This window comes from Egretta garzetta, unplaced genomic scaffold (assembly GCF_000687185.1).
Source record: "Egretta garzetta isolate BGI_Z169 unplaced genomic scaffold, ASM68718v1 scaffold402, whole genome shotgun sequence".
Lineage (NCBI taxonomy): Eukaryota > Metazoa > Chordata > Aves > Pelecaniformes > Ardeidae > Egretta > Egretta garzetta.
In genome coordinates this window covers 293568-308026 of record NW_009258823.1, presented here as the reverse complement: position 1 = coordinate 308026, position 14459 = coordinate 293568, and the positions used below count along the sequence as shown (strand labels likewise).

The 14459-nt window shown below is 49.1% G+C and overlaps 2 protein-coding genes across 2 annotated transcripts in view; both read left to right on the top strand.

Moving 5' to 3' along the window:
- Positions 1 to 59: 59 nt before the first annotated feature.
- Positions 60 to 8913, top strand: LOC104135980 (putative P2Y purinoceptor 10). The gene is made up of 2 exons (XM_035889392.1): positions 60 to 120; positions 5492 to 8913. The coding sequence occupies exon 2, from the start codon at positions 5494 to 5496 to the stop codon at positions 6514 to 6516; it is 1023 nt and encodes a 340-aa protein (XP_035745285.1). The 5' UTR covers positions 60 to 120; positions 5492 to 5493; the 3' UTR covers positions 6517 to 8913.
- Positions 8914 to 13847: 4934 nt separating this feature from the next.
- Positions 13848 to 14459, top strand: part of LOC104135968 (putative P2Y purinoceptor 10) — a 4729-nt gene continuing 4117 nt past the window's right edge. The window contains exon 1 of the mRNA XM_009649670.2: positions 13848 to 14019. The gene's annotated coding sequence lies outside the window, so the exon portion shown is untranslated. The remainder of the gene's footprint in view (positions 14020 to 14459) is intronic.

Genomic DNA, 14459 nt, shown 5'->3' with positions numbered 1-14459 from the left:
CACGCCGTGATGTCATTCAGGTCGCTGTGCACATGTAAACAAGGCTGGTGCGGTGCAGCCGGGACACTCCACTTCCTCCTGACAGCACGCTTGCACTTAGCGGGGTTTCTGCCTGAAAAGGTAAGGCTGCTTTTAAGCTCTCTCTTTCTGACCTAGAACCAACGTTACCGAGCCTATGACCTTCCCAACAAAAAAGGTTGCTCTCCTCGGGCTTTTTCTTAGGGGTTGGCTCCTGCCAGGAGGAGATCTGTGGTGCTTTGAGTCTTGAAAAAACAGCCGCCCCCCTCGCGCGCCAATCCTCTGTATGAACACATGGCGGAGTTGAAACGGCGGCCGCATGAAATTGCTGTTAACAGAGAAAGCAAAATGTTACAGCGTGGGCAATTAGTGGTTCTCCAACTGCTCTCCGGTGTCATCGCTCGGCACGATTTCTTTCCTTTGCCTGATTTCTCGGGGAATATCTTTTATTTTGAAATCGTACTTGATGGTAAGGGAAACTTGCAAATCTGTTTTTTCTAACGGTGATTTATATTACCATAAAAAAACCCCTACATGCTGCCTGTCTGTGCCATCCCATGCTTTTTGACTGAATTGCAACAGTGGGAAATGAATATTAGCCAGGGGGACACGACATGACAAAAATAGCAAGATTGCTTGGACTTGTTTTTGTTAATGAGAACCCTGAGGCAGTTTTAATTCAAAACTCAAACTGCAGGTCTGGATTAGAACTTAACTTTGTGGACTGAAGCTTTTAAACTGTACTTTGTGAAAGGTGCTTTGCTGATGGGTTTGCATTTGCTGCAGCTCAGCTCTGCCGGGAGCTCAGCAACGCAAGCAGAGAGGCGCTTTGGCAGTTACGGACGGGATCCATAGCGGGTGGCCCCTGCATCTCAAAGGGCTTAGAGTAGATCAGAAGGGAATCAGATGGAAGGTGAGTCAGTATGTCAAGCTTGGCTTGCTGCAGATGTATGTAGGTGAGGACTTCAGCAGCAGGCTGGAGCAGTAGGATGTGTGAGTAAGAGTGTGATTTTTGTTTGAGGGCACGTTTTCTAGCGTCGGGTGAAAGTGCTGGGCCCTTCCAGTGCGAACATCACCACCCACGGGAAATGCAGCCGTGATGGAAGTCCATCCGCAGGACGGCCCTCATCCAGCCTGGAGCAAGCGCTCCGACAAGGCTGCCAGCGCCCTGCTGCCTGTGCACGCCCTGCTTCTTCAGCTGCCGGAGCTGCAGAAGTGAGAATTAGCCTGGTGTTGCAAAATGAAAACATCTCATCACAACAGATCAGACCATCCAGATCTGCTCTTTTTTTTTTTTTTTTGGTGGAAGAAGAAACCCAGAAAAAGTACCCTTAACTGTAGAACTTTCCACTTCTGACTGGAGGTTTCATATCAAAGCGCGAGTGCCAGAGCGTGAGATGTTCACGGCCATGCGATGAGGGCAGAGCGTAGAGGCATTCGTGTCTTAATCAAATCAATTAACCCCATCTGCTGATGGGCCAGCAAGAGCCAGGACTCTGGAATGACGTTCCTGTGCTTCTCAGTCCTATCAAGATGAACATCTTTCTCCTGGAAATGCCACGATTCGTTTCCCATTGTCCAGCTACAAGTAATAATGTGCACCCTTAATTACGTCCTTATTGCGACAGCCTCAGAAATACAGACTCTAATTACAACGTAAAAACCAGTACCTAGATAACCGTGTATTTACTTAGTACCGATTTTTTTGAAGTTTCATATTCTGAAAACAATGTTTTAGGTGGAGCTGTCTCCCTGCAACATGTAGATAAGCAGCGACAAAATCTGATGGAGCTTTTCAGGCTTCTGCCTTTGCTGTACACGCCTCATGCAGCAAATGGCTTTGCTTTTGTTAGCTGCTTTGGAGACCTCATTTCAGAGCGGCGGTCGGTGGTATCTCAGTGCGCCTGCTTTTGCACACAGGTGGGAAGATAAGGGGACGGCGTAGGATTAAGCTTCAAGCTGAAGAAGAGAAGCGGGAGGAAGGGCGGAAATGCGACTGTTTTGCAGTCCCCTGTGCATGTGCCTGGCTGCATTTTGTCTGAAGAGATGGTTTAACCCCAGTGTATTTGTATGACTTTGTAATGAAGTCATTCTCAGAAAGCGCCCGGTTCCGATGAGCCAGCAGACATCACCCGGGTATATATCAACTGTGTCAACACTTTCGCACTGCCAGCCAGGTCACCCTGCTCTGTCCTCTTCATTGCCAGCCGCCTGACCGTGAGTTCTCCGAAGGCAGAGGCGTTTTCTGGCTCCACAGGCCACACATCTCCTGGTCATCAATCACGGCGTCGCATTGGCTGGGGGTGGTGGGGATGGGACATCACCTGCATTTCCACAGGTTGGGTTTTATAACCTTTTGGCTCCAAGGTTCAAAGCAGCTCCATGGTCTCCACCAAAGTGTAACTTTTCAGGACTCTTCTACCCGTAAATACCAGCAATAGGAGGACTACTCCTGGGGGCATTTTTTTTTTTCCCTAATCTCAGTTATTCAGCAACACAAGAGTTTTTCAATTTGGGATCACCCTAGAAGGTAGCAACACAAACTCCTGAGAACATAGTCGCTCCACCGCCTCTGCTTCCAGCCCTAGTCCCTTGGGGGTTAGAAAAATACCTTAGAGAGGAGAGCAAAGAAATGAAATCTTGATTAACTCTGACACCTTGTGGACAATTAGCAGATGAAGATGAAGGCGGAGGGGGAACCTCTCCATGCTGTGGGCTCCACTCTGGTCTCAGGCATGCTGCAACCCTTGCAGCCCCGTGCTCGCCTGCACGCCTGGGTGCAGCGTGCTGCGATCAGAAAGCGAAGGCTGAATCCTGGTGTCAAGTGTGTGCATTCAGCATCGCCCTCGTGTCCCAGCAGTCACATCCTGGACATCTCGGTTTACCCTAAATGGCCCCATTCAGAGGCCAACTTTGAGTCAGCAGCCTGAGCTTGATTATTCTGATTGCTGACGGTGCGGTCTGGTCCTGAGCTGTCGCATGAAATGTAAATAAGGGCCAACTGTATCTAGGGACCTCGGTAAGCAAACTGTCTGTATGACTCATTTGAACTGAAGAACACATGTCCACTGGCCAGCATTTAAATAAGAGCGTGTCCTTAAAATAGAACATTTTGCAAATACACCTAATCCTCCGTGGTTTCAATGGCCAACTAGTGCTCATGGAGGAGCACCAGCCAGTCAGCCTAACCTTGACACCCAAGGGAAACCAGACAGCTAGTAACTTTGAAAGTGGCTCTTTAATGGCTTCTTGGCAAAGTGAGGGGTCACCTGATGGAACAGAAATTGGGTGCAGCGAGCAGTGGCTCTTACTGGAGACAAGGGCAGCAGACAGCACACCCAGCTGGAGCTGCAGGCAAACCAGATGGAAAGGGATGACAAACATCCCACTCCAGAAGTCTACAGCACTCTCAAGAAATGGGATGTAACCCATTTCGACCCAATCCAACGTTGATTGCTCAGGTCGGTGGCCATCAGGCCATGGGCCAGATGCACCTTTCCCCCTCAGAGTCCTCTGAGCCTTCTACCCTTCTCATGGGCACGTTCTGGCCTTGTGATAGGAGCAAGGCTGTGGTGTCCGGGGATGGGGGCAGTGGGGGACACCCCACCGTGGTGGAGAGCATCTTGTCCCTGCCTTGGGGTGAGGGTTACTGGGAGTGAACTGCAGACTGGAGGGATTGCCCTGGAGGATCCAAGCCAGCCTGGGAGGTGTGGTCCGAGGCACCTGGCCTTGTGCCATCTTAGTGAAGGAAGGGGATTAGGTAGAGGGTTTCTCAACTGCAGCATTTCTTTGAATTTCGGTGCAACTGCAGGATGTAGCCCAGTTGCTAAAGCTGAGGGTGCTGCAGGAGATAAACATGCAGACCTTGCTTTTTGAAGGGTGTGAGAAAATGAAAGATAAGTTTAAAAAGAAAAGCAAGAAAGCTGGCAGCAGCATCTGTTTAGTGAGCTGGCAGGAGCTGTGGTTAGGTGGCCCTGCTCACCATCAGCATCAGCCAGAGCCACTGAACCCGCGGCGAGGGTGGCCTGCGTCCCATGCTGGGACCTTGCCATGTCTGGGCACTTTTGGGGCCTGAGTTACAACCCTTCCATAAGCAGCCTTGACCAGTGTCTGTACTGACCACCGAGTCCAAGTACCAAGTACCTGATCTAGTTAGCAGTGTCCTGATCTAGTTAGCGGTGTCCCTGCTCCCTGCAGGGGGGTTGGACTAGATGACCTCTAGGGGTCCCTTCCAATCCAAAACGTTCTATGATTCTACCACAACAAATAACAAGCTGAAAAAACCAGCTGTTTGTGTTCTTTGTCACTTGAGAGCTCTAAATACTGCTCTGGTCTTGTAACACGGAGGGGAAAAAACCCATTAGTGACAGGGTACGAGTTACTAATATCTACCTAACGGAGACACTTTTTCTGGCAAATGTCTCTTGCCAGTGGTGCAAGAAATGAGTCAGAAGGAATGAATCAGTGTCTGCAGTGCCCCACGAAATAGGAAGCTGATACTAAATTTTAACTGTTGTATTAGACACGGGAGGGAATCGCTGTAATGAGAGTTATAACCCTATGGGGAAATACCCCATAAAACCAAACTCCTCCTGCCTGTGCTGCCTCACTGAAGACAAGTCCCAGTTACAAAAGTTGACAAAAAAAAGATGGCCCAACAGTTCAACATGTGACATTTTGCCATCCCTACTCATCTGAATCAAAGGAGAGCCAGAAAATGGAAGCACCTAAAAATAAAATGATCTGATGGAAAAAAGTGTTAAACCAAGGGCTGCTAGGGTGATGAGAAATGGAAGTTGGTGATCTGATTAGGAATCCACTTGTTACATTAGCTTAAAGACATGGCAGCACGCTTCAGGAGCACCCACAGCCCTTAAACCAAACTTCTCTTAAACCAAAGCCCCCTCCCTGCCACCCTTCTCCGCATGGCCTGTCCCCATCATGTCAGAGAAGGCGGGTCCATGAGGTCTACTGATGGGGCCAGGAGACACGCCACCCGTGCAACGCCTAGCATTTAACTTGATGGCAGGGATGATGCAGTGGTTGGCACCCACGTTTTGGTTGTTGAGCCACGTGGTTGCTCACATGCAGAAGCTGGGCTGTGGCACGCCTTCCTTCCATGTATTCCTCCCCTGCCACCCAGAGACCAAACCACAGGTGACCTTGAGCTGTCAAAAGGATAGGCAGCTCCTCCTACTCCTCTATTAGCAGTATGGCACAGCTTCACCCCTGCTTCTGGCACTCAGACAGCCCAGCAAGGGGACTGACACACCAGAAATGGTCCCCCACCTCTGCATGAATAGTGGGAGACCTCTGAAAGGGCAGATTTGAAGAAGGTAGCAGGATGTTTTATACAGAAGACATTTCCAAACCTCTGCTTTGTACTGAGTAGTCAAATGGGAAACACAAATGTGAATATCGATAACTCTTGCCATGCCTTTGCCTTTACAGTCCCTGGTTTTGTTCCCTACAGGAATGACCCACCCACCCTACACCACAACAGATGTTTCCAGCAGCCCAGTCATGACGCAGAGCAACCAGACCTGCTCCAATCACAATATAACGTTCAAAAACAGCCTGTACGCAACCACTTACACCATCATATTCATCCCCGGCCTCCTGGCCAACAGCGCTGCCCTATGGGTCTTGTGCCGCTTCATCAGCAAGAAGAGCAAAGCCGTCATCTTCATGATCAACCTGGCTGCGGCCGACCTGGCTCACGTCCTCTCGTTGCCACTGCGAATATACTATTATATTAACTCCACGTGGCCTTTTGGGAAACCCCTTTGCTTGCTGTGTTTCTACCTGAAGTACCTCAACATGTATGCCAGCATCTGCTTCCTCACCTGCATCAGCATTCAGAGGTATTTCTTCTTGTATCAGCCCTTCAGAGCCAAGGACTGGAAGCGGCGGTACGACATGGCCATCAGCGCTGCGGTGTGGCTCGTTGTTGGGGTGGCATGCTTGCCGTTCCCCATCATGCGCAGCTACGGCCTGAACGACAACACAACTACCTGCTTTGCAGATCTTCATGTCCGGCCGATCGACAGCAAGGCGGCCACCGTGCTGATGATGGGCACGGCGGAGCTCTTCGGGTTCATCGGTCCTCTCATAGTTATTTTGTTCTGTACTTGGAAAACGAAAGACTCTCTTCGGGGCTTCCAGTTGCCGCTGGAAAACAGCAGCGAGAGGCGGAAAGCTTTAAGGATGGTTTCCATGTGTGCCATTGTGTTCTGCGTCTGTTTTGCACCATACCACATCAACTTCTTTTTCTACATGTTGGTGAAAGAAAATGTCATTACAGACTGCTTCCTGAGTACCATCACACTCTACACCCAACCCTTCTGCTTAAGTCTTGCAAGTCTGGACTGCTGTTTGGATCCAATCCTGTATTTTTTTATGACTTCAGAGTTTCAGGACCAGATATCAAGGCACAGCAGCTTGGTCATCAGGAGTCGGCTCATGAGCAAAGAGAGTGGCTCATCAGTTAAGGAATGACAAGAAAGCCAGCTTAAAAGAATGAAGATATTTCATATGAAACCTGGGACTGACTGTTCTGTGATACTCGATTACCAACTCCACGTGGAAGATCCTGCAAGTTTATTTGGGGGAGTTTTGTGGCAGTGGAAATCTCTCGATATATAGAAGATAAAACCGTTTGTAGGACCAATGTGTTGGGAGCTGATGAGCAATGCAACTGGTGCAACTACACCTACCGCTGTGCCACCCACGCCTGACCTAGCTGGACTAGAATATATACAAAGGGAGCGACAATATTTTTGCTGGGAAGTGGAAACATCCCAGGAGCTTTTCTTCTATTTTCCCAATGCCACGGCTCTATGATCAAGCCAAAGACAATCCCACATCCATACGCTGACACCTGCAAGTGTCATCTCTGCTAAAAACATGCAAAACATACAAGAATCTGAAAATGGCCAGTAATAATAAATGGCAGGTTTGGTCTATGCAGTCCGGGCTGCAGATGCATGGAGGTTGGCAGCTTGCTTCAGCGCGGCAGCCCCGGCTTTGAGCGCATCCCACTGGTCACCACTCACCTCCACTTCACCTTCCCGGAGCTCCCCCTCCCATTCTTGTTCATTATTTCCTCCTCACCCAGCTCTAAGTTTGCTCCTTAATTGCTGATGCATTGCCTAACGTGCACCCACAGCTGCTGCGAGACCCTTCTGCAGGACCGATCCTCCCGACAGCTCCCTAAACACTCCAGAGAGTGGGACCTTCCCTTGCCCCAAGTGACTTTCTTCCACTCCGAGCTGCCCCCAGGGGCAAGAGGTGCATCAGCCTTCGCCGTTGGACACCGAGGGGCAGGACCACCAGGAGTGCACCGGGAGATGGGCGCAGCCAGACTCAGACTCGGTGCAGGTGGATTGGATGATGCTGGTGGTACCGTTCAGGTCCTCGCTCTCCTCTGCATGCAGCTTCTCCACCTCAGAGGTACCTGTGATGGATCCTCCCCGTCAAACCTCGGCTCAATGGGTTCAACTGGCAAAACTTTTTACAAGGAGAGGTGCCCTTGCCAAGGTGATTGCCCTAATTGAGCATAGGCTAATTTCTTAAGTAAATTATTCAGTGTGATTTTTTCCCACCAGCTCCTCTCGTGATCTTAGTGTTTACATTTTTATGACTTCACCAGCTATGAAGATACGAAAAGCAGTGACAAGAAAGGATGCCATTTATCCCTTGTTTTAAATTAGTGACAGCTCTCCGGCCAAGGTAACCCACTTTGTGTAACTTCAAGGGTACCCTCATGATACCTGGGGATTGTTTTGGCTGAACACAGGCACTGATTTATTGCCTTTGAAAACCTGTGTTCTTCCAAAAGGAATGCATACAATTCCCAGTAAGCAGCAGTGCCAGCATCACATGTTGCTACAAAAATAGCAGAAATACCAGAAACGCTTGCTAGGTATATTTTAAGTCTAACTGCTCAATTCCACTTAATTACATGTTAAGTCAGCCAAAAATTTTCTGCATATTATGTTTTCCCACTTGACTGTTTTACAATAAAATGGGAAAAAGCAAACAATAGCCAGGTTTAAATAACCATTGCGCTGGAGTTCCTTGAAAAGGCAGCGAAGACGTTCTGGTTTAATGCAAGAAGCTCGTGTTGTTCTCCTCCCGTTTGCGAGAAGACGATTCTGAGCGCAGTACGATGAACTTATCTTCCATGTAGATACGTGAAAATACCAAAATATGCCTATCTGGAGGAAGTAACTTCCATGGAGAGAGCGTTATTATTGCAGGCTTCCGGCGAGAAAGCTGCAGAGTAGGCAAGCGGTCCCTCTCCCGCTGAAGTCAACGGAAGTGTTTTCTCCCACTGGACTGGCAGCTCCTTACGCCGATGACGTGCCTACACCTTTGCACACTGCAAGCATCCCCTTAAAAACATGAGCGAGGGTTGAGGCTCAGGTACCCAGTTAAGCAGGCGTAACGACATTTCTGTCAATTTAGCAGTTTTCTCATAAGCTAGACCCTGTACAATATTGTCAGTGAAGGAGACTTTAGTTTCTGTGTTTGCTTTGAGGATTTTTGCGGACCTTGATCAGCTAGCAGGCAGCTGGGACCTGTTTACTGTGATTTCTTTCTCATAGAGTTCTCCATTTATCGGGTGAAAACAAGTTAAAGGCACTGTTACGGTAACTATGTAGCTTGTCCTACATTTTCCTTTCCAAAACCTGATGCTTAAAAAATAAATGCATTTTTGCAAACATAGGCAGAGTTTCATAGCTATGACTTATACCTAGAAAACGGGGATCAGCTCCTCCTTGAATCAAGGAGTTCAAGGGATGGAGCGCATCAACATTTGTTATTCTTAAACAGATCGTTTGCTTGTCTACAGAAAGGTTCCAGCCCATTCTAATACAACTGGTGTTTATGGTTTTTTTTAACTACAACACTTGCATTAGATTTAGGGGTACTTTGGGGAGAGAAAGGGCCTCCATGGCAATAGCTGTGTGGTGTGTGACCAGCGAGGAGGAGCGACTGCCGTCATCCTTATGTGCAGGCAGGACCACAGAAACCATCTCTCGATATCTCATCCAACAATCATTTCGCAGATCCAAATCTATAAGGCTTAAAAAAGCACTCACACCATTTACGACAAGACCGGTAAAACAGAAATCGGTATTTGTTGTCCCCTATGTACTGGAAGTTAGAACGTGGCCCCAGCAGGGGAATACCTGCTTCACCATCTGAAGGTCCAAAGAGTGATGGTGGCTCTCCCCCCCTTAACCTTAACAAGGAATTTGGTGGCTCCATTGAGGGATTACTCTCCCCATCACCATGACTTCATCACCACATGTGTTGCTCATGCTCCCCCCCCACCTCCCTGCCTCACTCGCCCTCTGAACTCCCTTAGACCCCCCCCAAATGCTCTTCTGTACACTGCAGCCCCAGCCTACGAGGAAAAGTCACACGCTCAACACTTTCAGCCTTTCAAGTCAGGTCACTTTGATGTGCAGGTTAGACAGCTCGGTCTACTGGTCTCTTCTGGTGTGTGAGAAAGCATACTGGTTTGGGCTGGGATAGAGTTAAAATGGCTGTGTGGTGCTTAGCTGCTGGATGGGGTTGAACCACGACAGACAGCCAACAGGGTCACGATGGTGAGCTAGCCCGGAGATCAACAGTGCAAAGTAAAAAGAGATCAAGGAAAACTTGTCATTTTCTTACAGCATGTAGAAAGTCAAAGACCATCAATTTGGCCTCCACAAACCCACGTGTGAAACTCAAAGCCTTTAGTTCAAGTGCTCCAAAACCTCAGCAGTGTGTCTCGAGAAGAACAGACCTTATGACTGCCGAGGAGGACAGTATCTCGTCCGCCTTTGTGGCTGGGAGGTGCTGGATCCGACACGAGACCTGGGGCTGCAGGTGCTGGCATTGCCTGCCAGCGATCTCACGCTTTCAAAGGCACAATGTGCCCAGCTCCAGTTCCTGTAATTCACCCCCTTTCCTGTGCCCATAAAACATGTTTATTATTTTGTCAAGAGGAAATATAATTTCATGCTGATGTTGCTCCTGGATTATCTCTTGTGCTAGTCCCACTGCCCAGGCTCACCAGCTATAAAAAGACGACAGCTTCATCCTTCTTGGGCTGACACACACACACACACACACACAAAGTCTTTCAACAGAGATGCCACAGAAAGGCAGGAGTTAATGGAATCAAGAGGCTGGGTACAGCCACACAGGTTTGTGAAGGAGGGACCTGAAGGGCTCCCCAGACACCTGGTGCTGGAGCAACCCTGCATCAAACCTCAACCCAAAGGGAACTGGTCAAGGTGGAAACACGGCGTGGTCTCCAAGCCACCCGCACCGACAGCGGTGCACATCCCCGGACGGCACGCCCTGGGCAAAACCAGGGCATGGCATGTCCTCCTTCTCTAGCACGTGAGCCATTCGCCTGTTAGCGAGAGAAAATGTGCTGCTGTGCAGCACCAGCAAATGGCCACCCCATCCTAACTGGTATCAGAGGTCTGGTAATTCCTCTCCTTCTTGAGAAAGGGCCCTCCCGTGCTTGACAGCAAATGTATTTGGAAAGAAACCCCATGGGATTTAATGCCTTTCTGCAACCTCAGGTTCTGAGCTGCCGGATCTTGCGAGTACTGCAGCTTTGTTTTCTTCCTCAAATGAAATTACCAGCTCTCTGTGCAGAGAGAAAACAAAAGAAGCTGTAAATGCAGGATAACAGCTCAACAACTAGGAGCCAGCTCAAAAATATGAAAGCCCTTCATTGCATTTAACAGATTTTGGGGCTGTGACTGGTGCATTTTCACCAAAACCGCTGTGTCTGTGGATTACGCAAAGGGCTTAGCCCCAAAAGGTAGGGAGCGACCGACAATTGTTTGCTGTAAAATAAATGAAAGCTTCCTAAAAATGCTGCCCCTGTAGAGACGATTGCAGTGGCGAGAGGAACCGTGTGCCGCAGGGCACCGGGGGCTCACCCAGCCCCACCGGCCACAGGCCAACGAGGCAAGTCCCTGCACTAGGGTGAGCTGCTTTGTGTGAGCAAGCCCTCCTCCTCCCGACCGGCCCTGTTTTTCATACATCCTTCAGGTGCATCCTGTCAGATATTTCTAAATGCCGAGCGCTTAAAGAGATGCTGATCGTATGCATTTGGCCTTCTGCCCACAGGATACCAGGCTAAAGGCGAAGACAACCTTTATCTGGAGGCCTTAGATAAGGTCTCACAGTTATTTAAAAATTCCTTTGTGTCTTCTGCCTTGGAAAGTAGAACATTGCACAGGGTAAAATGCATGGTTAGCATCGGTAGTGAGCCAGAGGAGCAGAAACGCTAAACAAAAATATGCATGCAGTTGAAAGAGGAATGGAGAGGTTGATTAATATATGTTGAAGGAAAAGGCTTGAGGCTTGTCAGTCCATCAGCCTTTCATGACCAGGAAGGTAGTGATCTTCTGCAAAAGTGCTCCAAAAAGCCAATGAGTGGAGGAAGGACTCGATGTGGTTATGAACCCCAAGGTGGGAGTCCAACCCTCGCTATGGTCCGACACCCACTGACCTCTCCTTCCCCAGCAGCCCTGCTGTAAACACAAACCTAAAAATAGGGCTCAGAGATGGCTGGATACGATGCTGGATGTGTGCTGGACACAGAAGTAGGATGTCCTAGGCAGGATATCCTGATAAAACAGCCACTTTGGGATGAACCTTTAACCTGTGGAGAGGGACGGGGCGCCGTGCCAGCCTCCCTTCTGCAAACGTGTGAAGGTTTTGCAAACACATGAGGACTGTTCTTTCTTCTGAGGATCAGCATCAGCTGCTGAAAAAGATGCACAAGAAGAAGACCTGGAATGATAAACAGCTTCTGCATCTTCCAAATCACTTTGCTGCCAGCTGAGGCAAGAAGTGTGGGGCTTCACAGGTTCTTATTTGCTATCAGGCTATGTTTGCATGCTGGGTAAGCAAGGGGTAATGAAGAAGTCCACAGATATGTCTATAAACTGGTTCATGAAAGGCAGGTCCTGCTTGACCAACCTGATCTCCTTCTATGACCAGGTGACCCACCTAGTGGATGAGGGAAAGGCCATGGATGTTCTCTACCTGGACTTTAGCAAGGCCTTTGACACTGTCCCCCACAGCATTCTCCTAGAGAAGCTGGAAGCTCATGGCTCAGACAGGAAAGAAACCCTCTGGATGTCCGATCCCATAGAGTTGTGGTCAACGGAGTTAAATCCAGTCGGCGGCTGGTCACAAGCAGTGTCCCCCAGGGCTCAGTTCTGTTTAACGTCTTCATCCTTGCTTGAAGAAGGACCTGGAGGGGCTGGAGTGTGTCCAGAGAAGGGCAACGGAGCTGGGGAGGGTTCTTGAGCCCATCTCCCAGGGAACAGGCGATGGGACTAGGGAAACAGCCTCAAGTTGTGCCGGGGAGGTTTAGGTTGGACATTGGGAAAAATTTCTTCCCTGAAGGAGTGGTCAAGCATTGGAACAGGCTGCCCAGGGAAGTGGTAGAGTCACCATGCCTGGATGAGTTAAAAAAAGGTGTAGCTGTGGCACTTCAGGACATGGTTTAGTAGGCAGAGTGGTGTTTGGTTGATGGTTGGACTTGATGATCGTGGAGGCCCTTTTCCAATCTTAATGATTCTGTGGTTCTAAAGGCTGGTGTATAAACTGTTTATAAACTTGCCTTTACCTTCATGAGGGTGAACAGATTTTGGTAACTGCATCTCCACTGACCACAGGACACTTCAGGTCAAGGATCCTCTTCTCCGTTCTCAATGCTACTCTTGTGAAGCACCACTTCACAGCACGGGAACGCACTCAGGTCCCCGTGGTCAGCATCGCTGCCAGCACGGAGAAACCCTGGCACTCGTGCAGCCGGCAGAGCCAGCGGGCTCCGATGCCGTGGGGAAAGATGCACGCTCGATCCCAGAGCCTGCGCTGGCGACTTATTCTGCAGCTGAAGGCGATAATAGCTTCCTCCTTTCATTTCTCTTCCACAGTTACATTTCTGCTAATTTTGCAGGGTCATAGGACTAATTACAGAAACTATATGAATAGAGCAAGAACAGTTCTATTTATACATTACCCGGGGTAAGAAAGGGAAAGAAGCCAACCGCCGTGTTGTCTTCCCAAGCCCTGGGCCGTAAGATGCGATGCTGCGTATCGACTAAAACGGTTCAGCTGGAAATGAGGCAGCTCGGAATAAGCGACACTGAAATACGCGCCCGCCGGTTTGCAGCAACTCAGAAAGACGACAGTACTTAGCCGGCAGTAAAAAACCCTAAAAATTATATATCTATGCGTGTATATATATGGGAAAGGAATTAAAGGAGGCAAAAAAAGAAATCAGGAATGATGCACATTATGGGTGGTTTGTTTTTTTTTTTAAACAACAGTATTTTGGGAAAGTCTCCACCTTAAACCATCCTATTATTGCAGAAATAAAGCCAAACCCTTGGCTTTAGCATATAGCTTTGATAGTCTGAGGCTAACCAGGCTTCCAAGAAAAGGAAAGAAAATTACTTCCTTTCAGCAACTTACACTGGCACAGTTTTCAGTTTTCCTTTAGCAAGGAAGGTTTTGCCTTCTGTATTTTATAGTTTTTTAGCAAGCAAATGGCAAGTGGCTGTGCCTCAAAGCAGCAGCAGCTCGGCCGAAGGACACCATCACCTAACGCGACTTCTGTGCAAAGAAAAATTAAAAAAATAAATAAATCTGCGTCTGAGGTCTCCATCGCACGGCAGCCGGATCGAACGACGTCATCGCCTTCCCAGTTGTTTTAGCGTCATTAGCCGTCCTCGGTTTATGCAGCGAGGAGAATTAAAATACAGGATTTCCTGTTCGCCAGCCACCGTACGGGGCTGCAGATGCCGGCAGGATTCCAGCGCTCCGAAAACATGTGGAAGTTTAACAAGAAGTCACCGGGGCTGGGATTGCTGCGAAAACCAGTGGGAAATAAAAGCAGAAAGCTCGCTTCTCCCGCTTCCTAGCATGGATGTCGCCCCCCCGGAGGATGGGAGTCACTGGAAGGTAAGCGCGAGCGCGGCTGCACATTTTCTCCGTGACATGAAAGCGAGTGCAGTTTTGAGCGACGTTATCACTTCTCGGGGTTTTGTTTTGTTTTTCATCTTGCTCGAGAGATCTTGTCGGGCAGAAGCTGGGGCAACATCCTCAGCAGCTTCTGGCTGTGCCCGGGTGTTTCTGGCTCCCCCGGCTCCGAGGGGTGGGCGAGGGGAGCTGGGCGCATCCAAGCCGGCTGTGGGGCACGGGGAACGCCTGTTTTACCCCAAATACTGCCATTTTGTCCTTACTGACAGAAGCTGCCATAACCGACCAGCTCTGTTTACATGTTTCCTGTTTAGTGCCGGGATTAAACAAACAAAACTATTGCTTAAGATGCAAGTGCCAGAAAGCCTCTGCTACTTCAAGTCGGGCACTTCTCTCAAGCCAAAAGTGGTTTTCTGGGGTTC